Raw genomic sequence first — 26,494 nt, 5'->3', positions numbered from 1 at the left:
ATAAATCACCATGAAAAACTGAAAACAATAAATATAAGTAAACATCAAATACCACAACCAGACAGAAACAAAGCTGGAAAACAGTTATGTAAAGATAGCTTTTCCTGATAAAGTTTAGTCAAGAAATGAAATGCAAGAGGAAATAATATCCTTTTATACAGTCCACAGATATTTAGGATATCTCTTGGGATCTTCTTGCATTACGAAAATCTTACAGTTATGGGACAAAGTGGGAAAATACTGCTAAATATAATCCTCAAATTAGCTCAAATCTGAGAATTCATCTTAACACAACAAAAAAGCTGCATATCATTTTATGCTAATATTCCCTTAGCATCTTACACAAATATTTGAAATACAAATCTTAAGCTGAGATACAAAAATTTCCTAACAAATAGATTTTTTAATCAATAACTAGACCCATAGTAAATATATGTAAATGCAAATATATAAATGTATAATTATTATGAAGTCTTCCACAGATTAGTTCATTTTCTTTCAACCACTTTCTTTTTCCTTTTTGACATTTCAAAGATTAAGACCAAGACTCTTTCCTTAAATATCAAGTACCCTCTCAGACATTTTATAGTCCTTCCCTTATCAATGAGTTTTCAAACCCACCCTAGAAAAAAATTGTTATGGAAATATGCTATATTTCTTATTTCAGAATCTAATCATAAAAATTTTTACAACTCAAGTAGTTCATTGTACTTCCTTAAATGTAGTCAGTGGCACTGAAATCCCCAAATAATTATAAATGATTACTTTCAGAAATTAAAGATCAAAGGAACTGTAAAGTACATATTGCCCCAAACACACTTAATTCCCAATCCACCTACTTTCATCATGAACTCTTTCAATGTTGAAGGCTCTACTATGCTGATTCAAACTCAGCTGCTGTTCATGGAGGTCCACAGGAATGGGGTTGATGCCAGTCCCTTCAAGATATAACCTAATTCGCTGCCTCCACAACCACCTTAGGGTGAAGAAAAAGCAAGTTATATTGAAACAGAATAAGCTAAACAAAGGATTAGACATTATAATTTCTCCAAATTAAAAAAATTCATATTAAACAACTAGTTATCCCATGAACTAATTACCCCAGAAATATCTAAAACCCACCACAAATTCCTGCTCAAAAACAGATTTAGATGGCAATATCTACCTTATCTATGCTGCTGCTACTGCTGCTAAGTCGCCTCAGTCATGTCCGACTCTGTGCAACCCCATAGACAGTAGCCCACCAGGCTCCCCCGTCCCTGGGATTCTCCAGCCAAGAACACTGGAGTGGGTTGCCATTTCCTTCTCCAGACCCCTCAAAAAACATGAATTAAAGTCAAATTATTTATCAAGTATCCATTAAATCCCATATATGGAGCTAATGTAGTTGTGTTTTACTTATCAAAAAGTATAATATATATAAAAAAGAAAACATTATGAAATTAAAACATTATGTTAAGGTGGTCAGATTATATAAAAATTCCTTCCCTAAAATTCTGTAATAATGTTTTTCTGTTTTGTTATTTTTTTTTTTTACATAAGAGTTCAATAACAAATACTATGACACTTAAGATTACATCTAAAACTTCAATGACTTTTTAGTGGGGAAAAAAAAAAAAGGAATCAAGTTTAATTGATTTTAAAATCAAAAACTGACATATCAAAAAGCCAATGGGACAGATTCTACTAGATAAGTACACAAAAATATACTCCTACTTGGAATATATTAGTCATCTGTAAGGGTGCTAAACTTCTGAGATGAGCAGAAACTGAAAACTCGCTACTAAGAAACTCGCTACTAAAAAAAAGATTTCAGAAGTCAAGAAGATTTAATACAATTTCACAAACACCTAGAGAAAAGGTTTTCTCAAACTATAAAATCTAGGCTAAGTCAGCGAAAAATAGTAGTCCAACTTAGCTCTAATTAATTGGTCTACCTCATCTTAACTCTTCCCTCTACCCTTCTCTCTTCAGGGCAGTCTGACTACTGAACAAATTAAGTGAAAGGAATATTTAAAAAAAAAACATCTCCACTGGTTAGGAAATACTTAACATGTAAGAGAGAGATACCAGGAATACTTAACATGTAAGACAGAGATACCAGGAATCTCTATAGTTAGAATAAATCCAACCCTCAGACACTCTGGATGGGAGAAGATGAGGGTGAAAAATACAAAATCTCAGAGAACTTAAACATTTAATTTTCACCAACAGTCTTAATCATCTTTTTACCAAACTGCTAAAAGCATGTAAGGTTAAAGTAGAGACATGGCCTCTATCTCACTGAAGGAGGAAAACCTCTACTTAACAATTATATTATAGCCCAAGTGGCATTCGGCAAGGTTTCTCCACATAGTTCCAATAGGGTTGGGAGAAGCCAAGTTAGATGTGTTTGTGACTCAGCTAATGTATTATTTTTTATGTATTATATAAATTCCTTTTTATGGCTACAATTATGGACTAATCCAAATATTACCTAATTTGTTCTGTTTAACAGCATTTTTAATGACACACATTAATAAAATAATTATATAAAAATAAGATTATCTTAACAAGATAATTATAGAGCAATAGTAAGAAATTCCTACCTGAACTCACCACGATAGAACTTCTGCAAGGCTTCTGGGAAGGAATGCGTATATCGAACAGGAAGACATAAATGACCCTCAGACCTTTATTTTAAAGGGATTTGGGTGGTATAAAGGGAAGAAGAAATAAAAGTACTCAATTCAAAAGGTATCATTAAACTACAAAAATCAGACATGAATATTTTTGAATTTCTACTCTATAATTCATTTTGCCACATATTTATATTTTCAACAAGAACCAAAAAAAAAAAAAAAAAAAAAAAAAGAAGACCAAATAGAAATAGTAGTTTACATCCAGGTTTAATGCCATAATACAACTAAGTTTCCACATTACAGTAAAACTAACAGCAAATTTGCCACTGATCGATATCCATGCAAAATTATCTAATGGTGTAGTGATGTTTGCATCTTAACATCTACATTACTTAACTACTAACTCTGGGCAAGTCACTTTAGCATCAGCTTCTTTATCTCTAAAAGGGTCATAAAACCACCAATCTCAAAAGGTTATTCTGAGGAATCAAACTGTTGATGTGAAAGTTTTTGAACCATAAACCCCTTATAAATATCTTTTAAGATAATCTCTTACTAAAAGAGAACTCAGCTTAATCTAATCTAACTTTAAGGAGTTAACAAATTCATGAAAGACAGAATTGTTTTTTTAAAAATTGCAAATTACAAACTGTTAACCACCTATAGGCTGATACAGGAAGATGAGAGGCTATGGCACCTAACATGAGGAAAGGTGTCCAGAAAGTTCAATCATCCTCATTTATGTGATGCTTCAATCTTGAAGGAGAGGTTGACAATTTGCCTGGCAAACCAAATCAAACCAAACCAAAACAAACCCTTAATAATAATTGTAAATTAACATAAATGTGAAGAGCCACGTAAAAGGCTTCTACAAAGTTGTAACTAGTCAATTTATCTGAGATAAATTTATCTAAGAGACTTAGGCAGGGACTAGATTTTTAAAATTTTTATATTTACTGCAACACTCTTATACAGTGCTAAGATTATAAAAGTTGAAAGTGAAAGTTTAAGTCGCTCAGTCCTGTCCGACTCTTTGGGACCCCATGGACTTCTCCAGGCCAGAACACTGGAATGGGTAGCCTTTCCCTTCTCCAGGGGATATTCCCAACCCAGGGATTGAACCCAGGTCTCCTGCATTGCAGGCAGATTCTTTACTAGCTGAGTCACAAGGGAAACCCCTTATATAAAAGTTATCAACAGTCATTTATTTGATAGAATACCTACTGAGGTCACCTGCAGGTCTAAAACACTCAAGAGAGAAAAATCTAGGCCTGGCCTGGAGGATTCAATTTCAGTGTGGCTCACTCACTAGTGCTAACTGCTGGCAAGGTCCTCGAGTCTCTCTCCATGTGAGTCACCCCACAGGGCGGCCTTGGTATCCTCACATCATGGTGGCTGACTTGCTCAAGAATGAGCAACCCAAGAGACCAACACAGAAGCTACAGTACTATTTATGACCTAGCCTTGGAATGCACACACTGTTCTATCATATTCTATTGATCTCATGGGCCAGGCCTGCTTACAATGGGAAGGGAACCACATAAAGGTGTAAATAACAAGAGGCTACCTTAAAGTTGGCTATCACATGCTCTCTACCCCATTTTGATTATTAAGCATTTAAATGTCATAATTATAGACAGGGGTCAGCAGAGAGAGTACAGAATACCAAAGAGAAAACTGAAATTGGCTATTTAATTTAGTTGAGTCTACCAATGAGCCATCTTAAAGAAGCAGATCCTCCAGCCCAAGTCAAACCTTTGGATGCCTGCAGTTCCAGCTGACATCTGCCTATAACCTCATTAGAGATCCCAAGTTAAAACCATCCAGCCAAACCCTTCCTGGATTCCTGACACACAGAAACCATGGGAGATAATAAATTATTATTACTGTTGTTTTAAGCCTCAAGTTTGCAGATGATTTGTTATGCTGCGTTTGATAACTACTGCAGAGAAGAAGAAACTTAATTGAACATTAACTTCTGGGCTTAAGTATTGTGAGACACCTCACACTTATAAGAAATATAAGTCAGGCAACCTGAATTATGGAACAAGCTAGAGGCCTTATACATTTATGCCTGGGGGTAAAAAGAAAAACCAAAAGACTTCTAGAATATATTATTCCAGGTAGAAATTAGAGAAACAACACCTTCTGCTTCTCAGTTTCAAAATCTTCACAAGCTAATGAATATTAAGCCAGTTTTTAAAGGAGAATACATTTCAACAAACTATATAAAATATGATCACTAAACAATCTCTTACTTTAATGATACAAAAGTATATCATTAAAAAGTTTTTCTAAAATGTGTACAATCACTAAAGGCAATTAAAAAATAATTACTGAAGCAATAATCTCAGTTACTTGTGCTCAGGAGATATTTGCTCAGCTAGGTCAGGGTCCTAGCCCTGCTCCCTAAAATCATTTAACTAATCATTCATTTTTCAAGTGTTTATTGCCTACTGACTATGTATAATAATAGTATGCTAGAGAAATTTAGTCCTATACTCAAGGAATTTGTAGCCTGACAGAAGAGACAAACAATCAAGCAGAAAATAATGAGAGATAAGTGCACTCTGTAGAAGGAATCATAGTCAGAGCCCAAGACAGGAAGCAGTCTTGAATTAAAAAGAACTACACAATTGAGTCAGTGGTCTAAGGGCACTCCAGGCGAAAGCACAAATAAAGGCATGAAAAGGACCTCTGGAGAACTCTCTCACTTACTCCTTCCAGCCCTGCTATCTTGCTATCAACAAAGCCCAACACCAGAGCAAAAGCTCCCACAAGTGAGCCTCCAATCAAGATGTTAGGCTGCTCATCCATTACACTGTGCTTAAGAACAGCTTCAGGTTGGGGCGGCAGGGCGGGGGGGCGGGGAGGAAAACTGAATGAAGGTATAAACTTCCATTTATGAGACAAGAAAGTATTGGAGAAGCAATGTGCCACATGCTGGCTAAAGTTAACAACAGTGTATGGTATATTTGGAAGTTATTAAAGAGAGCAGATCTTAAGAGTTCTCATCATTAGGAAATAAACTTTTCCATCTTTTATTTTTTTTTAGCTATATCAGATAATAGATGCTAACAACTTATTGTGGTAATGATTTCACACAACACGTGTTACATTAAGTCATTATGTTGTACATCCTACACTTATACGGTGCTGTATGTCCATTATATCTCAATAAAACTGGGCAAAAATACACTGAAAAAAACCCAAAGAATAGACTTCAAGAAGGACCCTAGAATGTTCCTAGAGAGGCATCAGTCCTTTTTTTAAGCTGAAAAACGTGCCTGTGGGTAAATAAAGATAGATGAAACTAGAAAAGCGGATAAGCAACAGGTGGTGAAACATCATATACATTATGCTAAGGAATTTGCAAGGCATCCTGAAGATCAAAAGGAAACCCTGAAAGACTTTAACTAAGGAGTGGATACAATCAAATTTGCACTTTAGAAAAAATACTAAGGCAAAGTCTGAAGGATGAGTTGGAAAGAGCAAGAATGGAGATTACTGCAGTAATTTAACTCACACACTACAAAGGCCTGAGCTATGATTAGTAACAGTGAGGAGGGCAAGAGATGGACTCAAAGGTAGGATCCCTAAAACTTCACACTAAATACCCGACCAATATGATGAAGGGAATGAAGGGAGGGGGTGAGGACGAGTCGCCACAGCTTTAGCACCCATTACAATTCCATTCATCAAGTATGGCAGTGGGGAAAGGAGACAAGTCCATTTGTAGATACATTACTTTTAACTGCCACCAGATACATTCAAGTGGAAGCCAGTATGGCTACAACAGCATGAAGAAAGAGAAAATAATAGGACATAAGGATACAGAATAGTCAGAAGCCAGATAATGTAGAGTCTTGAATGTCACAGTGAGGGTGATCAACCATCCCCATTTGTCCGAGACAGACAATTTTCCCAGGACGAAGGACTTTCGGTGCTAAAACTGAGAAAATCCCAAGCAAACCAGGATGAGAAGGAACTGGTCATCCTAGTCATTGTAAAATTAATTTTATCGTGAGTTAGATGTGGAGCCACAGTAAGACTCTGAGCAGAGAAGTCTATCTAATATTACCAAACTTTTATAAAACAGTCACTGTGGCTGCAGTGGACAGAGACTAAAATAAGGTAAGAGTAGAAGCAAGATCACTGTTGGATATAAAGATTCTGGAGTCACCAGAATCTTAGTTAAAACGACAGATGTTAATCAGTTATTCTGGAGATAGTACAGAAAAGGAATAGAAAAGACTTATCTATGACTAAGTAGAAAGATAATGGTAGAAAATATTTTAATTTGTCAGGAAAGTGAAGGAAGAGAGAATTAAGAAAAAAACAGAGGGGATCAACACACTGAAAATCAAAGGGCAGATTTATTAGAATTGAGGAAATAGGTCTGCTATTAAGGAAGGAGGCTATGGTCAGAGAGATTTGAGAGATGGGGAAATTCTAGATGACTGCAAATTCCAGATATGATCATGGTTGTGAGTGGCTGGAACAGAATAAGGTTATATGTCAGAGAAGCTGAAGAAAGGGGGAAAAAGTGCTAACAGGGTTTGATTTATTTATTAAGTCAATGAAGTCACCCAGGAAGTCAGTGGAGGCATACTTAGGAATGTAGATAAGAGCCTAAGTAAGGGTAGAAGATGCAACATCATTAACTCACCCATCACCAGCAACACCAAAGGTCACCAGTACTCACCTCAATCAAGGGTTCAGGTATTTTCAGCTACAGACACTACTCCCAAACTACCTGGGAAATCAGATGTGAGGACCTGTCCATCCCGAATCATAATTTTCTACCACCAGTGCCAGGGCAATGCATATGTATTTCTCATGCCTAAGCTAACAAAAGAGAGCTAATACTTTGAGAATAACTACAAAGAAGAGAAATCTTCTAAAGGTAGAGATCAATTCTACATGCCTAGATTTCATCACCAAAATGGTTCTGGTACATAGTTCTAACATTCATGATAGCCAGGAAGGGTGATGTTTCCACTCACACAGCAAGCACCATGGCAGACACCCTGTAGCAAGAGGATAAAGAGCTTCCAAACTTTAAGATTCATCATAAATACATACTATGCAAAGCAAAGAATAAATGTTTATATGTATAACAGGTAAAAAAAATTCTTTTTCCTTACCGTTCTGGGTCGGTGTTTACGCCAATAACTGGTTTAAGTCTGTCCAAGACTTTACTTGCCGCCAAGAGCATCGTGCCATCCCCTGAAGGACATAAAGCATTAAAAACTAGTTTTGTAACAAGTCTGATTAACAACAATGTGAACATTAGTTCTTTTAGCAATCACACCCCACCCCATCCTGTTGGCTGCCACAGCCTCCTCCACTTCCCTTCTACCCCCTCTTCTTTGTATTCTCTCTCCAACGCTAATCCAGAGTTTCTCAAGAGTGGCAAGAGTGACACTTTAGGCCAGGTAATTGTTCTGTTTTGGGGGTTGTCCTGAGCCTGTAGGGTGAGGGGCAGTATCCCTGGCCTCTACCCATTAGATGCCAATAGTGGCCCCCAGGTGGGAGCCACTATTCTAACCCTATCACTTCTTTTAACCATTCCTCTTTCCCTCTCTCATACCATCAGTCCAAATTCACAAATTATTTTAATGAGAATACATCCAAAGTGTCCAACTTTGCATTTTTCTCCCCACCAAAAAAAAAACCCATAAAGGTTTATAAAGAATGGTCACTAATGTAATAATACAGCTCAGAAAAAAAACAAGCATAAGAATACTGGGACCAAAAAAAAAAGAATACTGGGACCAAAGAGCGATGGAATTTATCTAATCTCATTAAACTCTTAAACTCAACTATTTTTTAAAGACTGGCATAACTAAACCAAAATACAATTATAAACAATCCTTGTATCATATTTAAAGTTAAAGGCACACCTTAAATATACATACAGAAATACACATGCACAGAACCTCACAGTAACATCATCCACTAAAAAATTAAAATGTTGTATAAAGCACATCTTTTAAAATCTGATTCTAAAAATCTAAAAATTTGTCTTACGGTAGGAATCTGAAAGCTTCATTACAGCTAGCTCACAGGATATTTGGAAATATGACTATTAAAGAGATTTCCATATTCCAACACCTTTACCTCTGCAAAACTATTACCTCCTGCAGCTATGACAGCATCTGCCCATCGAACAGTTTCCTCATCATATTCTCTCCTCTTTACGAGACGAACCTCAATTCCCTCATTCCTAAGATAAAAAAAGTAAAGGGTATATAAAATTTCCACTAACATAAAGCAGTATGTTTTTTGAGAGGCAGATTATTACAATAGAGATGTAAAATAAACAAATTTATTTTACAAACAAATTTATGTTAACTTTGGAAGGTCAGCTTTATATTCATTTAACCACAACAATCAATCAACTATTAACTATAGGAAGCATATGAATAAACTATCTCAAGTCTCCAATGTGCTTTAAAAACATTTTTTAAAGCCCTTGATCAATAGCAATATTAATTAGAATTTCCTTTTATTTTCTCTACTCTTCCTGACACTAAAATTCATTAATACAAAATGGTCCAAAAGACTAACACTTTGAGAGACAATTTTTTAAAATAAGAGCAAATAGCTATTATTTTAAATTCAACAAATATTGACTGCCTGATAAAAACAGTGACTAAAACACTTCCTAATTTGCATGTCCTCACATTGATTCTCTTGCATACACACACTTATTCACTGACTCATTTGGCCTTTAATTAATGGAAGTTTCTATAATCATAATTTTTAGACATTCAAAAACTATTATAATGAACACCTATATAATCTACTATTCTGTTTAAGAAATAAAACATTATCCTGCAGTTGAAGCCTGCTGTGTACAAAATTAACTATGTAGAAAAGGCACTTCTTGGGCAGACCAAATAATAACTGACAATCTGAAATTTTCAGAGTACAATAAAAACTTCCTTAAAAATACTCTAATACCAGATCCATTAGCCACAATATAATTTTCTTAAAATGATTCTATAATGGCTATCTCTCCTAAAAATCTAAGTATTAGCTGCTAGTAAAAATTAAAAAATTGAAAGTCCTCAATACAGAAGCCCACTTAACACCTGATCCCACAGACTTACCGTAAACTATCAAGAATGTGCTCTACATTTTTGGTGTGAATATGATGTCGCTCAAGCAGTCCACTGTAGCTAGAGCCTTTCAGTGCGAGCTATATCAAAATAAAACAAATTTTGCTTTATTACACAATATGCTTTACATATTGTATTTCTTTAAAAAGCCCTATATAAGACAGACTGGGTTGTTTGGGGGTTTTTTGAACATACATTTTAATGGCTATCTGTGAAACCCACAAGTATAAACTTAATTAGAAAGTCTGGTTCCAGAAAATCATAATGTGGTTTTAATACCAAATACAGCATTAAGTTTCCTGAATCAGTATATCCTGAATCCTGAATGTAGTCAACAGGATTTCAAAAGTCCATGTTTTACAGCCTGAGTGTCTTTTTTTTTTCCCTAAATGGATTTTTTAACATGCTGAATTTGGCTACTGAAGACCAAAGATGAACTATTATTTTAGAAAGCAGTCATCTAAAGGTCATCTAATGACCTCTGTTCTACTTGGACTTGCAGCTCTCTTGTATTCCAATTTCTGAACTCTATCTGAAATTTACACAATCCAAAGGGCTTGCTGGCTGCTTGAGAGTGGATAACTTCTAGATGTAAGGACATATAGTCTTCAATAATTGTTTTTGCTAGATGTTTAGAATATTTTATAATGTCACTATCTTATCATTAATATTCTTTTAAACTATGTGTCTTCTAAAATCATCCACAAAGTAAAATGTTGAGAGGGAAGTTTAGAAACATTCATTTAATCATCAAGTAGGAAACATGGTCACTAGAGTGAACGCTAGAATCAAAAAGCATGTAATCTGGGGGGAACAACAAAAGTAAAACTACTTATAGAAAAACTATCAAAGAAAAAGAAACAAAACAGAAGACCAGCAGAAAAGATCTTCTACAACTAAAGATACATGGGAACCACAGCAAGACAGTAAGAGGTATGAGATGCAGCGCAGTCAAGGCCCACACCCCTGGGTGGACAACCCCCAAACGGGGGGAAGGAATAATTTACAACTCAGAGCTGCTTCCCAAGGAGCAAGGGGCCAGAGCCCCACACCGACTCCCCAGCCCAGAGGCCCTGCACTGGGAAGACGAGTCCCCAGACATCTGGCTGTGAAGGCCAGTGGGACTTACTTTTAGGAGAACCAGGGCTGTGGGAAATAAAGAGCACACACAAAACTCCACACACTCCAGGACCCAGCACAGAAGCAGCCATTTGAAAAAATGCTGGGTCAGACCCATCTGCTGATCTTGGAGAGGTTCCTGAGGAGGCAGGAGGCAACTAGAGCTCACCCTGACGACGTGGGCCACTGGTGATGGCCACTGTGGGACGCTCGTTCCACCATGAGGGCACTGGCGCTGGCCAACGCCATTGTGGAACTCCCTCTCTAGCTTATTACTGCCACTGCCTGTGGGATGCGAACCCACAGGCCTGCCACCTAAAGACCCCGTGAGCCCATAGGTAACCCCAGACCCAGCCCTGTCCACCTGAGAACCCGAGACCCAGCCCCCACACCAGCACGCTCATAGCAGGCCTGGGATCCCCAGGACCCGGCTCCGCCTATCAGTGGACCTGTAACAGCCTGGGGGCCGGCTTCACTCACCGGGGAGTGGGGCAGCACAGTTCAAGGCCCCCTGGGCCCTGGCCACCAGTGGGTTGACCCCAACTCCAGGACCTCCAGGGCCCTGCAACCAGAGACTCCAGGACTGCCTCCACCCACCAGTGGGATGGTGCCAACCCCAGGACCCGGTTCTCCCACCAGAGGGCAGGTACCAGCCTGGGGATCCTGTTGACCCAGCCCCACCCACCAGTGGGCCAACAGCAGCTGTGGAGCAGCTTGTGCTCTCAACCAGCTGCCAAGATCTGACCCCACCCACCATTAGGCTGACGCCAGCTTTGCGACATCCCCGACCCCACAGCCAGTCATGTCAAGAGCCAGCCCTGCACATCAGCAGGCCAATACCAGATGTGGAACCCCTACATGCAACCACCTAGTCCAGAACTCAGCTCCACCCACAAGTGGGCCAGCACCAGGTCAAGGGACCCCAGAGCCACACAGCCAGCAGCCTCATGACCCAACCCCACCCCACAGCAGCCAGCACACCAGGCAGGGCCTGACAACCAACCAGACACCCCACAGTAGTCAGCTGGCACAGGAGGGCCCATGCAGCCCAATAAGAGGCATCCCTAGAGTATGTAAGTCTGGTGACCAGAAAAAAGTGTGTTGCTGACATGCAAAGGACATCTAAAAAAGGCTGTTTCTCCAAAGCTGGAAAACATAACCAGCTTACCAAATATACAGAAACAAAAACAGCAAATCAGGAATAATGCAGCAGGGAGGAATACGTTCCAAATAAGTGAACAAGATAAAATCGCAGAATTAAATGAAATGGAGACAGGAAATCTAAGCCTGATAGAGTTCAAGGTAATGATCAAAGAACTCTGGAGAAGATTAAATGAGAAGAGTGAGAAGTTAAAAGGTTTTAAAAAAAAAGAGTTAGAAAATATAAGGGGCTTCCCTGGTGGCTCAGACACTAAAAAATTTGCCTGCAATGCAGGAGACCCAGGTTCAATCCTTGGGTCTGGAAGATCCCCTGGAGAACAGATAGGCTACTCACTCCAGTATTCTTGCCTGGAGAATTCCATGGACAGAGAAGCTTGACGGTCATGGGGTCTTAGAGAGTTGGACATGACTGAGCGACTAAAACTTTCACTTCAAAAATATAAAGATGACGAAACAGAGATGAAGAATAATAACTGAAATGACAAATACACTAGAAGGACTCAACATTACATTAGATGATATAAAGGGATGGATCAGCAAGATGAAAGATATAGTAGTGGAAATCACTGGAGATGAACAGAAAAAGGAAAAAAAGAATAAAAAGAAATAAGGACAGTTTAAGAGACCTCTGGGACAACAGTTGCAAAATAAATGAGTCACAGTATGAAATGATTATATGGTGATCACTCTGAAACATTAGAAACATCAATCATGATGCTCTATAACAAGAACATAGTGCTGTAGGTCAATTATACTTCAAAAACAAACTCATTCAGAAAAAGAGAGAAGATCTGTGGTTACTAGAAGGAAAGGAGAGTTGGAGGAAAGTAGTCAAAAGGCACAAACTCCCAGTTTTAAGATAAATATTAGAGATGTACAACATGATAATTTTAATTAACACTGCAGTACGTTATATATAAAAGCTGTTGAGAGTAAATCCTTAGAGGTCTCATCACAAGAAAAAAAATTTCTATTTCTTTAATTTTATATCTATATGAGATGACAGATGCTTACTAAACTTACTGTGATAATCATTTCATGACGTATAAATGTCAAATCATTATGCTGTACACCTTAAACTTACATGATGCTGTGTAAAAATTACATCTCAAGAGAATTTCTTCTTGTGAATTACTATAATTCTTTAATAACTCATGCTTAATACATTTATTTAGGGAATACAAGTTCTTTCATTAATTATTTTCATAAACAATGTAGCTGGTTGGCCTACTAAGTTGTATTAACATAGACAAGCTAATTAGGCTGGAGAAGGCAATGGCACCCCACTCCAGTACTCTTGCCTGGAAAATCCCAGGGACGGGGGAGCCTGGTGGGCTGCCGTCTATGGGGTCGCACAGAGTCGGACACGACTGAAGCGACTTAGCAGTAGCAGCAGCTAACTAGGCAACTAAGAGACAAGACATTTTTAAAAATCACTAATAAAAAGCATCAATTAGAAAGTCTTATATCACTATTTAACTTGCTCTTATATTAAAAAACAATTTTATTTAATACTCAAAGGATAGTAAGAATTTCTAGCTACCAGCTTAGAAAATAACAACACTTCAAAGATTTAAAAACATACTTCAATTAGACAAAAACAGGAACTCAGGAATTCTCTGTAAAACATCTTAAAATTAAGAAACTAAAGAAATTACTGAAATTTAGAATACATTCTCAACTCTGCAATGCTACATTTAAGGTATCAGTATTAGTGACAAAGTTCTTAATATTTTTTTCTTTTTTTCCTCCAAAAGCTTGTTAATTCTCATCAGCATTAACAAAAAGTTTTTTTTAAAGATTATCCACTAATATGGAAAAACCGGTGTGAACCTAAAAGTTCTACAGCAGACACACTTAACGTAACAGAACTGCCCCTATAAAATCTGCCAAAGCCAACAACGCTTCCCCCCACATGCTTCGAGGTTAAGACAAAACACAGCACAACATGAAAGGGGGCAGGGAGAGGATTCTGAAAGGACAGAATTTAACCACGCCCCAAGGCCAGATGCGATAGTCGTGCTGTTTTCTAAATGGCCCAAACACTTCTATTCAAGTATCACAGTCATATTTACTTGACCAAAACCGAATTAAAATTTTAACTTGTTTTACTAGTCAGATGAGTGTTTACTATTTTGTACTCCAGTAAGGGAAGGAAATATATCTTTTCAAATTTAACATGTAAGAAATGCACAAACTTGTGAGACAATGACAGCTGGTATGTAAACTCACTAGGCATAATTTAAGCACTCTTAGAAGAATACACAACTAAATGGTACACCAAGCACCACCCAAAACTGCCTTAAAAGGATTAGTGGCACCTAACTAACAGCTAGAGAAAGTAAACTATTTATCCGAGCCAGATCAAGCCAGCCACAGGAAACTCTAACCATTTCTTCAGCTGTATTTAGTATTTATCTTCACTTATTTCTATTCCATTTACTCTTTATCTCAGGCCCTCACCTTTACTGTCCTCATTGTTCTAGCCCTGCTTCTGCATTCTCCTTAATTCTGTTACTGACTCCCTTATGCAATGGGATGGCACCAGCTTCCATCTTTGGCATGCCTATCTGTTTTCGTTTCACTTTCATTATCTCCCCACTCCAGGGACTTGATCTACCCAGTATACACCAGCACCTAAGAAGTTAACTGCTAGCTCAAGCCTGTTTCTTGAGTTACAGGCTCCAATTTTTAAATGTCTACCTTTATATCCACCCAGTAGGTCAAGTACTTCTCCCCAAAACCATCTAAATCTGATTATATATTCCTCCTAATTTGCTTTTCTGAATCCCATATAGTAGTTAATAATACTTCCATTTACCTAGTCAACAGAGTAAATCCCAGGTGTCAGCTTTAATTCTCCCTCCACAATGAATCTCCACAGCCAGCCAGTGGTAAAGCCCAGTAATTATACCTGTGAACTATTTCTCCTATCTGTCCTTTATTTTCATGTTGCCACTGCTTGAGTTCTGGACAACATCAACTCTTATCTGGTCTCTTGTAATAGCTTGCCTCTTGAGTTTCTAAAGCAGTTTCTTCCTTAAAAATACTTCCCATTCCCCTCATCATCTAACCACTCCCACCAGAAGGCTGCTTTCACACTAGTCCCAGAATAGTGACATTTCAGAAAAACTGAGCTATCCTCCACTCCTGCGGGGAAGAGAGCAAGGCTGAGCAAGGGTTGTGTTCTGCTGTTAAGAGTTAAAACCACTACGAGCTAAAACCATGGCATCTAACAACTTTATAAGGCCCTCTTGGGCCTTCCCTGTGGCTCAACTGGTGAAGAATCCGCCCGCAATGTGGGAGACCTGGGTTCCATCCCTGGGTTGGGAAGATCCCCTGGAGAAGGGAACAGCTACCCACTCTAGTATTCTGGCCTGGAGAATTCCATGGATATGTCACAAAGAGTCAGACACAGACTGAGCGACTTTCACTTTCACTTAAAGTGTTTAGCTTCAATAATACTCCCTCTTGAGCAATGATTTTCAAATTGCCCTCAGAATGGCTGCCACATTAATCTGGTGGTCACAATCAGAATTAATAGTCAAGAAAAAATAAACTATACTGCATGTAACAAGAGTAAACTGCTTCATGTTATCTTCTGTACCAAATATGAGTTCATCATGATACGAGATTTTTCTGATTGTGAATTAGTCACCAAGTTTGAGGTTTTATTACTGGCAAAAAGATGACCTTTCCTGCTGCCTTGCTAGTACTGTTCCCTTCCCTTCACATATAAACTCTTCCTTATTCTTTAATACTTAAGTAGCTTAAAATTAAAAGATACAATTTTCACCCTCATCACACTGGCAAAAATGTTAAAGTCTACCAAGTGCTGATGAGAACACTGGAATCAGCGAGTCATTCAATGCTTATGGAAAAATTACTTGTATTTTTATTTGAAGCATTTTTTTAAATAGTGGAAAAACTGAAAATAACCTAATTATTCAAATAATGGAATACTATATAGTAGTTAAAATGAATTAACATATATCAACATAGAATTTATAACCAATAGTGAATAAGAAAAGCAAATTTCTAAAAAAAGACACATTCTAAAGAATATATTACTGATGTAAATTTTTAAAGACAAAAAAAGGCTAAAACACAGTCAACTTATACTTTATTAGTTGAGAAGTTATTAATATGCATCAATAAATACTTTTCTATATTCAAAGTTTACATCATATAAATAAAAATATAGAAAAAGTGATCATAGTAAAAAAAAATTAAAATTATTTACAATTTCATGACTGGCTAAAGGCTTCTCCAAGTAAGCCTAATATATAGGGCTGGTTGAAAACCAGGGCTCTAAAGCATATTGATCAATAATCCTGTTAATGGAATCTTAGCTACTGTGATATTCAATCCTTTTACACCTTTATAAGTCTCTTATTTAACTGTAAATACTTATATACTTATATATCGTATGCCTCTATTTCCCAAGCTGTGTTCCACAGAAATAAAAACATTTTCTGCCTCCATCCAAAATTTCATGGTCAAATAGAAGCATCGTCTGTTTAGGCTTACGGTTCTCAAACATATTTAACCATGGAGCCTCTTTCAGGGAACTCACATCAGTAATCTCCGCCTTAGTGAAGTGAAGTGAAATTGCTCAGTCGTGTCTGACTCTTTGCGACCCCATAGACTACAGCCTGCCAGGCTCCTCTTGTCCATGGGATGTTCCAGGCAATAGTACTGGAGTGGATTGCCATTTCCTTCTCCAGGGGATCTTCCCAACCCAGGGCTCAAACCCGGGTCTCCCGCATTGTAGACAGACACTTTACCGTCTAAGCCACCAGGGAAATCCAATCTCTACCTTAGGTTTTCAGCAACTAACATCTTTCCTAAGCGTGACACTGGAAATAAGACTCTGGACTGGCAGCCTCAGGGTAAAAAGAACTAAAAAAGAAAAAAAAAAAATTTTTTAATTCAGAAACATTTCCCTACCTTTATTTAGTGGAGATGGAAAGGCAGAGAGGATGAGGAGTAAACTACAGCTCTGACCTCAACTCCAGAGGAAAAAATAACCACAGATCATGTGCTAAAGTGGAAAACTCACAAAGATACGTATTATGAAAACACAGTGAAGACTACCTAACACAACCTTGATGGCTAGAGATGGGCCCAGCAAGGTTATCAAGGATGGCTTCCTATGAGAGGAATGTGTAAGCTTCACCCTTTGGCAAGAACGGGACCACTAGCTAAAGCAGTGGTCCCCCCAACCTTTTTGGCATCAGGGATATTTCACGGAAGATAATTTTTCCACAGATGAGGGCAGGGCGTGATGGTTTCAGAATGATTCAAGCACATTACATTTATTGAGTTACATTTACTGAGTAATGAGAGCGATAGGGAGGGCTGTAAATAACAGATTAAGCTTCTCTCCCTCTCCTGCTGCTCACCTCACTGTGGGGCCAGGTTCCTAACAGACCACAAGCCAGCAGAGATCCGTGGCCTGGGAGCTGGGTGGGGTGGTGGGGTTAGGGACCCCTGGGCTAAAGGATGAAGGAGGATTCGAAGCAAAAGGGGCTACAAAGGTAAAGACACTGGTGGACGCAAATCAAATGACCCTGAAATACCATTTTGCACCTACAGGTTAACAAAGACCCCAACATGTGCTAAGCTGTTTATGAAAAAATAAGTACCTTCGTATATTGCTGGTGAAGGTACACACTGGTACAGCCTCTAAGGGAAGCAATTTGGCAATACTTATTAAAATTTCAAATTTTTCTCACTTAGCAATTTTACTTTTAAGTATTTAGAGTTTGATTCATTAATACAAATTAGTGTGTTTTCCATAACACAAATTATTACTATTCATTACATAGTATATTTTTAAAAACTAAGGCATTTGCACAAAATACTATGTACATACTAAAAGGAATAAGGGGCAGAATAACTTAAATAATATGTTAGCATTGAGTAAAAGGGGATGGAATAAAAAAAAAAAGAACATTTCACTCTGTGGGTTTGTATGTATAGATTATTTCTGGAAGGAAACACAAGAAATTAACATTGGTTACTTTCAGGGACAAAAACTGAGTGTCCATTGACAAGAATAAGAGTTTTCACTGCATACTCTTCTGTATCTTTTACATTTTGAACCATTTTAATGTGCTACTGATACATAAAGAAATTAATTAGATAAACACAACATCTAATGGAAATTAAAGCAGTTTGAAAGCAATGGAAAATGAAGTTCTAGACAAGAAGTGATTAGAAATAAAGCTTAAGAGGTGGACCCGAGTCAGTTCCTAAAAGACCTTGTTTTTAGCACACAAAGGATAATAAAGGTTCACCTCAAAGTGTGATCTGGGGACCAACTGCAAACCTGGAGAGTTTGTTAAAAATGTGAATCCCTTAAGCATCAGCAGTCTTAAGGGTATGGTTCAGAGCCCAGAGTCTGGGAGTTCTCCACAAACTGAATCTTTACATCTGAGGGGAACAAAGATAAGGTTCAGGTACCTGCATTCTAACAAATTCCCTGGGTGACTCTATAGGTTACAGGGAGCTTCTGAGGCATTCTAAGCAGAGGAGTAAAGTGGCCAGATGTTCACTTTGGATAGACTACTCAGGTTCCTGTGTCTAGAAGATGTGAAAGGAGTGAGGTTCCGTTGGAAGGCTCTGGCAGGACTCCAGATCATGTTCGTTCACTTGATAAACACTCATGGTGCATACACTACACTCACTGCACATGTGGCAGAAATGTTATCTGCCCAAGAGCTACAAGTTACACCACTGTTTTCAGAGTAAGGAGAACAAAATCCAAGGTGCTGCATCTCCCAAATCTGCTAAGAAGGCAGTAACTAGGAAGAACTTAAGCCAGTGACAGAGGGACTACTAAATGAAATAATGCTATCCCACTAGGACACTAATTTTAAAAGAAATTAAAAATGGAAACCATAGAGTTGCTTCTGGGGTTGTATGACTTGGAGTGGAGCCAGATACGGGTGGTAACGGTTCATTTGTTATTTGGCATATATTAAAATATTCTGAAATAAAACATTCTCTTTGGCCGATAGGTGTGTTTATGATGGCAAAATCCTTTCCAATCAGTTTTGATTCATCCAAAGGTTTAGTTTGTGAGTGGCATCAACCCTGATAATATAAGCTCCACATCCACTGACAGCTACATCACTTATGAGGCAAGCGTAATAAAATAGTTTAGTCCTTGCAAGGTTTTGAGCCAGGAAAGGTAAACTCGCTGACTAAAAATTTATTCACAAGAAAAGTCACTGATCAGCTAGGGGGAAAGGAAATGCAAGAACTGAAAATAAACCAAAGTAAAACCAATATGAATGAGCAATTAAAAGTCAAACTTTGACCCAGTCTGTTTATGCTTTATCAACTAAGAAATATTTCCTTTAATTGTTTATGTTTCTACAAGGTTACAGAACCATGAAGCTTCAGAGTATGAAATTATTCTTGCACTCTATCCCTCGCCTTCCATTTTCATTTTAACAAGCACCCTAATAGAGATCTATTTTGCCACAGAACAATCACCACCACCCCCACAAAAGAGAACCATCTGCCCTAAAACTTCAGGTTCCCAAGACACCATAGACACAGCCAGCCACGGTGCCAGAACACTCAAGGAAGCGAACACTTGGCGACTGTCTTTTATACCCAGTTCACATGATTCCTGTCCCTCAGTATCTTTTACCCCAACAAAATAGCAAACAATATTAACCATATCATTCCTATCACAGAATCCCATTTTAGAACAATTTCACACAGTCCAGTATTGTTTGGCCTGTCCCTGAACTCTGGTACGGGCTCCACCTAATACTATTCCATTCCAAATTTGTTGTCGTTTAGTCGCTAAGTCCTGTCCCAATTCTTTGTGACCCCAGGGACTGTAGCCTGCCAGGCTCCTCTGTCCATGAGATTTCCCAGGCAAGGATACTTGAGTGGGTTGCCATTTCCTTCTCCAGGGCATCTTTTCAACCCAGGGTTCAAATCCATGTCTCTTGCTTGGCAGGAGGATTCTTTATCACTCAGTCACCTGGGAAGCCCTTCATTCTGAATACTGGCCTTAATATAAATACCTCAAATCAGTTACAGACAAATCCAATAACACTTAGTTGAAATGATAGCAACAGCAGCTATTTCAAAACTCTGTTCCACAGTCCCGAAGTGTTACTTCAAAAGTTTTCTTATTCCAAACAGCATACTCAAGCAATAGGCAAATATTTACCCATTACAGATTTCTCTTCAGATACTCAAGAGTGGGTATACCAGGTAGTTCAATTTTTGAAAGACTTGATTTATCTTACATTTAAAAAGTTTTGATAAGTGGTAATCTAGTTCAGATATTCAAGAATTAATCTAATTCAGATGCCACTCGTATCGTGAGGCCTTATACAAGTTATTCAGAGTTCTGAAGTATCAGAAAGGGCCTTGGAGGCTCTCTAGTCCAATCCTAGTACTTCACAGAGTGAACTAGGTGGATGCACCCTGAAAACTGGCAGCACCACACCAAAAGTACCACTGTCACCAAGGAGCCCCAGAGAAGTTAAAAAGCAGCAGAGGAATTTGACCACACAGGACTTGGGCCTGGCTGCAAGCTCCTGATCCCCAATCCCACACTCTGATCATGCCAACCAAGTATATTGTTTTTAACTGTTGTGGGAGGCTTCCATAAAATTGTTATGAAGAACATATTTATGCGTATACAGCACTTGACAGCTTCTAAAAAGTATAACAGATGTGCAGAATTAGAAGCAGGACCCAAAGGACACCACCTCTTTCCCAAATCAGAAACAATTGCTTCTCACCTTTTTATTTCCTGCCTCACTCTCAGCTTCACTCCTTTAACACAAACTCAACTACTCCAACCTCCTGCTCAAACTGTTTGATTTACTTTTTTAATTTTATTTTATTTTTAAACTTTACAAATTGTATTAGTTTTGCCAAATATCAAACTGAATCCGCCACAGGTATACATGTGTTCCCCATCCTGAACCCTCCTCCCTCCTCCCTCCCCATACCATCCCTCTGGGTCGTCCCAGTACACTAGCCCCAAGCATCCAGGTGCATCGAACCTGGACTGGCAACTCGTTTCATACATGATATTATACATGTTTCAATGCCATTCTCCCAAATCTTCCCACCCTCTTCCTCTGCAACAGAGTCCAATCAAACTGTTTGATTTACTCTTTAAATGATGCAAATGTTTTCCATAAACTGCTACCTTCAAACACTTTAGGAAAAGGAGAGAAATGAGCACCTAGCATTGCCATCAGATGAATACAGAGGCCCTCCTCAATTAACTCATTAAACAATGAAGCTAAATGTTGAAAATAGTACTTATGGCTGGGGCTACAGTCCATGGGGTGGCAAGGTACCTGAGCAAATAACACTTTCACTTTCTGGAGTGGGTTGCCATTTCCTTCTCCAGGGAATCTTCTCCACCCAGGGAATGAACTTGGGTCTCTGGCGTTGCAGGAGGATTCTATACCAGCTGAGCCACCAGGGAAGCCCTTCATTTTGATAAGCCCTTCAATATTTGATAAAATATTACCAAAAAATTGCTGATGATTGCCAACTACAAGTTCAGGACCAGAGTGTCTATTCTGGTACAGAATGCTACAGGACTATGGTTATAGGAAATTAATTCCAAAGTCTTTTGGGGTGGTCTCAACAATTAAGAGATTTCCAATGGAGATTTTTCCAGATATACGGTTCATCGTAGAAACATCATTCTCCTTTTCCTAAAGTGGGGGTGGGCGTGGGATTAGATGCTTCAAAAATAAGAGTGAAAGTAGGTAATATTCACCACCTTAGTGAAGTCGCTCAGTCGTGTCCGACTCTTTGCGAGGTGTAGCCTGGTGTAGCCCACCAGGCTCCTCCGTCCATGGGATTATCCAGGCAAGAATATTGGAGTGGGTTGCCATTTCCTTCTCCAAGGGATCTTTCCGACCCAGGGATCGAACCCAGGTGTCCCGCATTGCAGGCAGACGCTTTAACCTCTGAGTCACCAGGGAAGCCATAATTAGGTGTATTTATATACTTTTCAAAGATATTAATAAACATCCATACCAAACATAGTCTATTATGGAGGCATTACTACACTATAGACATAGGCGCTGTATTTACCTGCCTTCGTTTGGACCTTTCTATTTAATAACATACATTCAAAGTCAAATTTCTCCCTTGCTCTTCCTAGCACCGGAGACACGTGAGCTTTTAAAGCAAACTCCTAGAACCTTGTCTGAGGACCACGTTCCAGCACGGAAAAGGCTCAAGCCGACTGGCTCTCCCGAGTGCCCCAGGCCTGGCAGTCGTGCCCAGTAAAAGGGGGTGTGTCCACGGTACCAGAGCCCTCTTTTCCGCTGCCCGCAGCGGTACCCAGGGGCCCCCTTTCCCCCCGGGGCGGCCTGGGGAGAGATTCCCAGAGCATCCAAGCTTCAGACCTACCTCGCTCCGGGTTGTTTAAAGGGGGTGTGGGTGGTGAGGGCGCAAATGAATGCCCAAACCTCTCCCACAGTGAGAGTCCTTCTCCCACCCAAGGTTCCTCCAGACGCCCCGGCTTGGGGGCGGGGGTCTTCGCACTAACAGTGAACCTGCCCCTCCCTCTCTCTCTCTAAACACACACACACACACACACACACACACACGCGCGCTCGCGCGCACACGCAGGAGAGGGGAGCCTACAAGCGAAGCCGGAGGGAGTGGAGGGTAGCGTGCAGGGCAGGCCTGGCATCTAGGACGCCCCGGGAAGAAGGGTTGTCCCGAGAGGTCTCGCCCGAGGGGGCGCGGCTGGCCCCCCAAAGTCGCGGGCCTGGGCCCGGCCGAGACACAAGAGCGGGGGCCGCCGGGACCCACCAGCTGCTTCAGGTCCTCCTCCGACAGCTCCGCGTAACGGTATCGCTGCTGCTCGAACTCGTACCGGGTGGTTTTGGCCACCACCACCACCCGGGACGGGCGGAAGCCGCCGTCGGGGCGGCTACCACAGCCCGCCAGCTCGCGCGGCTGCCCCTGCCCCAGGTGCCGCCGGCTGCCACCTTCACCGCCGAGCCACGGCCGCGCGGCGGGGCCTCCCGCGCCCGGCCCCCTGAGCACCGCTGCCCGGCCCCCAGCCACGCGACGACAGCTGCCCAGCAAGAAGCCTCGGTAACAAGTCATCGTCGGCCCTGCAGCGGCTGCAGGCCTCGGCTCCCCGCCGGCAACACTGCGGGCCGTCCGCGCCGCCCCCGCCTCCGGGTTCCCGCCAGACTGGCAGAGGTTAAGTGCACAGTAGTGCGTGGCCCGCGCCGCGAGGGGGACGTGCCCAGACGTTGACGGGGGCGGGTAAAGCCCGGCGATTGGGAGTCCGGAGAGCCCAAGAAAAAGGTAGGCGGGGAAAAGTGGGAGGCCTCCCAGTGGTGAGGCTGTGTTTGTTTGGGTAGCCTTTTCCATCCACGCCTGCGCAGTGGCCACTTCCCCGCCCGGGGACCGACCTCCAGCTCCACCCCTTTCCCCCGCGTCTGCACCCTCCCCCCCAGGCCAACTCTGTGAGCCAATCAGAACCCGCAGCGGTTTTGGAGGCCGAGGAGCTTCGGGGATTGGCTGCGGCCGGGGGAAGGGCTGGAATTCTATTTGGTGTAGGAGCTGCACCCAGGTGGAACTGGTCTGAGGTGGCGCTGGGCCTGCGAGTACGGTTTTAAGTGCCTGGCGGGAAAGCACGTGCGGCCGCAACTCTTTGCTCTGGATTCTGTTTCGTTATTGCAGATAGACCCTTTGTTCCATCCTGCAGTATCGCGTGGCTAATGTGTCCGGCTCCGGGCTAGGGTCTGAGAAGACCGACTCAGGAATCGCTCCCCTATTTGCGGGGCCTACTGCAGAATGAAAACGCAGAGTCCCTTGTTGAGAAATTGTTAACAATTGCAAGGGAGAAAGAGAGCAGTAAGCCGAGTACCAGGCTCGGCTAAGCATGGGCTGCGCAGGTGGCAGCTACTGCTAACCTACAAAAAAAAAAAAAAAAACTATAACCTTTTCCTACCCTCCCCCTGCCACCCTGGGGGCGAGGGCGGGGTTAGCCTTTGAGACAGAGGTTGATTGATAGACGAGTCTGGCCAAATGGAACATTTCTAGATGGGGAGATACGGTTGTAAAAGTAGATAGGAAAAGAGTGAAGGGTTAAGAATGTTAATAATTTGGATCTTACTCTGTAGGCAGTGAAAGGAAAGTCGCTCAGTCATGTCCGACTCTTTGAGACCCCATGGAATAGTCCATGGAATTCTCCAGCTCGGAATACTGGAGTGGGTAGTTCCCTTCTCCAGGTGATCTTCCCAACCCAGAGATGGAATCCAGGTTTCCCGCATTGCGGCGGATTCTTTACCAGGAGAGGCACCAGGAAAGCCTAGTAGGCAGTAGTTGACCTTTTGGAGGCTTTTAACTAAAAAGAAGTGAGTCCTGAGAGCAATGTTTGATGATTACTCATCTGGCTTTGGAATGTGGAACAAACTAGTAGGCAAGAGAAGGAAGGGCGACTTGGGCACTTTTGGCATAGTTACACTTAGATCCGAGCTATAGAGTAAAAGTAATGAAAATGGAAGAAAATGCCCCTATTACAAGAGGGGAATCAAGTGGCAGTGCAGACCCTAGTTTTCGTCCCTCCTGCTCTTTAGATCTATTTGTTTTGGCACCCTCTTTGCTTCTTTGTAGTCCTAGCACTATCGGTAACTAGCTCCTGGACTTTGAGCAGGTTGCTTCATCTTTCTGGGCCTCAGATTCTTCATCTTAAAATGAGGGAGTTGAGCTAGAGTGATTACAAGGTTCTGCCAAGCACAAATTGATTCCAAATCTGTGACTTTTAGTTTTCAGCTAACCACTACCGCCAGCATTCATTCATGGGTTCACCGAATACTCACTGAGTCCCTACTATGTGCCATGTAGTATATTAGACTGAGAAATACACGATGGAGTCTGATAGATGTTTGCTTTCAGTAGGTCACTTACCCCTTCTGACCAGAAGCTTTGCCTCACAGCAGCTGCTAATAGTGATTTGCAGGGCACACTTAAGCATATGTCTTAACTTCTGTAGGATGTTACTCATTTGTAACTGAACATTCTCAAGGTCCTTTCTAGTCGTACTGTTTCAATACTTTATAATTACTTAGCCATCAGGAAGAAAGAAAAGGGAGAGGTCATAGATGACACTGCAGTTTGAAGCTTGGGTGACTAGCAGAATGTCAGTTCATCCATTTGATAGAAAAAAATGAATCTAGAAAACCTCTTTTGGATCAAACTCTATGAGTTTTGTTATGCATATGCAAAATTTCAGACCCTGTCTCTTCCGATTTCACCATTAAGTACTCAAATTTTTACATCTCCCCCATTTCCAGCTACAAACTTGTCTACACTGACAACTTCTCATTTGATAGATCTGCCTCTTTGTCCATTGTTATTTTTGGATCCCATCTTCTTCCACCTGCTCAAAAATAATACTCCATCAAGTTATCACCTTTATTATACCTTTATCTTTCTCTATTGGACTTTCCTCTTCACTATTTAAACATACTCATGTCTCAGACATCTTTAAATTAAAAAAACAAACAAACAGCCATCTAAGCCCTAGCTCTTTATATATTGCTGGTGGCTCAGGTGGTAAAAAAATTTGTCTGTAGTGTGGGAAACCTGGGTTCAATCCCCAGGTTGGAAACATCCCCTGGAGAAGGGAATGGCAACCCATTCCAGTACTCTTGCCTGGACAATCCCCATGGACAGAGGATCCTGGTGTGCTACAGTCCATGGAGTCACAAAGAGTCAAACACGATTGAGTGACTTTCACACACGTGTCTTCTCTTTATAGCTAAGATTCTTGAACGAGTCATTGGTTCATTATTGGTCGGCATCCCTGCCTCCTACTCATCCATCATTCTGTTGTAATCTGGTTTCTCCCAACCACTTTACTAATTACTGCTGTTTCCAAGGTGACCAAATATCTGTTTGTAAACTTGTAAGACATTTATCAGCCTTTAAATGACTTGGTCCTTCTCCATTTGAAATGATTATCATTTTCTTTAGAAATTTTTACTCTGGTTCACAATGCACCAATCCCTAATGGTGTTCTGCCCATCCCTCTGTCCTCTTTCTGAGTTCTTCCCGAGCTCATCTTTAGGATCTATCCATCCCTTTCCTTTCCTTCCATTTTGTCTCTGTCTATCTCCTTCTCCACTCTTCTGCATGAGCTTCTTTACTCTTGTGTAATGAAAAGAGCCTGGGTTTGGGATTTTAAAAGACCTTGGTTCAAATCACAGCTTTACTATTTATTACTTTTGTCAACCTTGAACTATTCCCTTAACCTTTGTGAGCCTACTTCTTCATTTACAAAATATAACAGCTTCCTTGTAAAGTTATAAATAATATGTACAAATGCCTAGCCACATGCCCCTTATGAGGTATACACTTGATAAATATTAGCTCTCTTCACCTTCCATGACTTCAGCTACTATCAGTATCTTTAGACCAGCCTCTGTC

At 40.4% G+C, this 26,494-nt stretch overlaps 1 protein-coding gene across 3 annotated transcripts in view; it reads right to left on the bottom strand.

Moving 5' to 3' along the window:
* Window positions 1-23,309, bottom strand: part of NADK2 (NAD kinase 2, mitochondrial) — a 45,153-nt gene extending 21,844 nt beyond the window's left edge. Inside the window, exons 1-6 of one of the 3 annotated variants that reach the window (XM_010853784.1) lie at window positions 22,859-23,309; window positions 9,740-9,828; window positions 8,762-8,850; window positions 7,769-7,850; window positions 2,589-2,672; window positions 840-976 (exon numbers count right to left, since the gene is read on the bottom strand). In XM_010853784.1, the coding sequence (XP_010852086.1) occupies window positions 840-976; window positions 2,589-2,672; window positions 7,769-7,850; window positions 8,762-8,850; window positions 9,740-9,828; window positions 22,859-23,158 (781 nt within the window). In that variant the 5' untranslated portion in view covers window positions 23,159-23,309. Of the gene's footprint in view, window positions 1-839; window positions 977-2,588; window positions 2,673-7,768; window positions 7,851-8,744; window positions 8,851-9,739; window positions 9,829-22,858 lie in introns of those variants that run through there. The other 2 variants (XM_010853785.1, XM_010853786.1) reach the window with 2 other exon arrangements.
* Window positions 23,310-26,494: the final 3,185 nt, after the last annotated feature.

This window comes from Bison bison, unplaced genomic scaffold, assembly GCF_000754665.1.
Source record: "Bison bison bison isolate TAMUID 2011002044 unplaced genomic scaffold, Bison_UMD1.0 scf7180017864331, whole genome shotgun sequence".
NCBI lineage: Eukaryota > Metazoa > Chordata > Mammalia > Artiodactyla > Bovidae > Bison > Bison bison.
The sequence above is the reverse complement of the archived record's forward strand: the minus strand, read 5'-3'. Positions and strand labels throughout refer to the sequence as shown.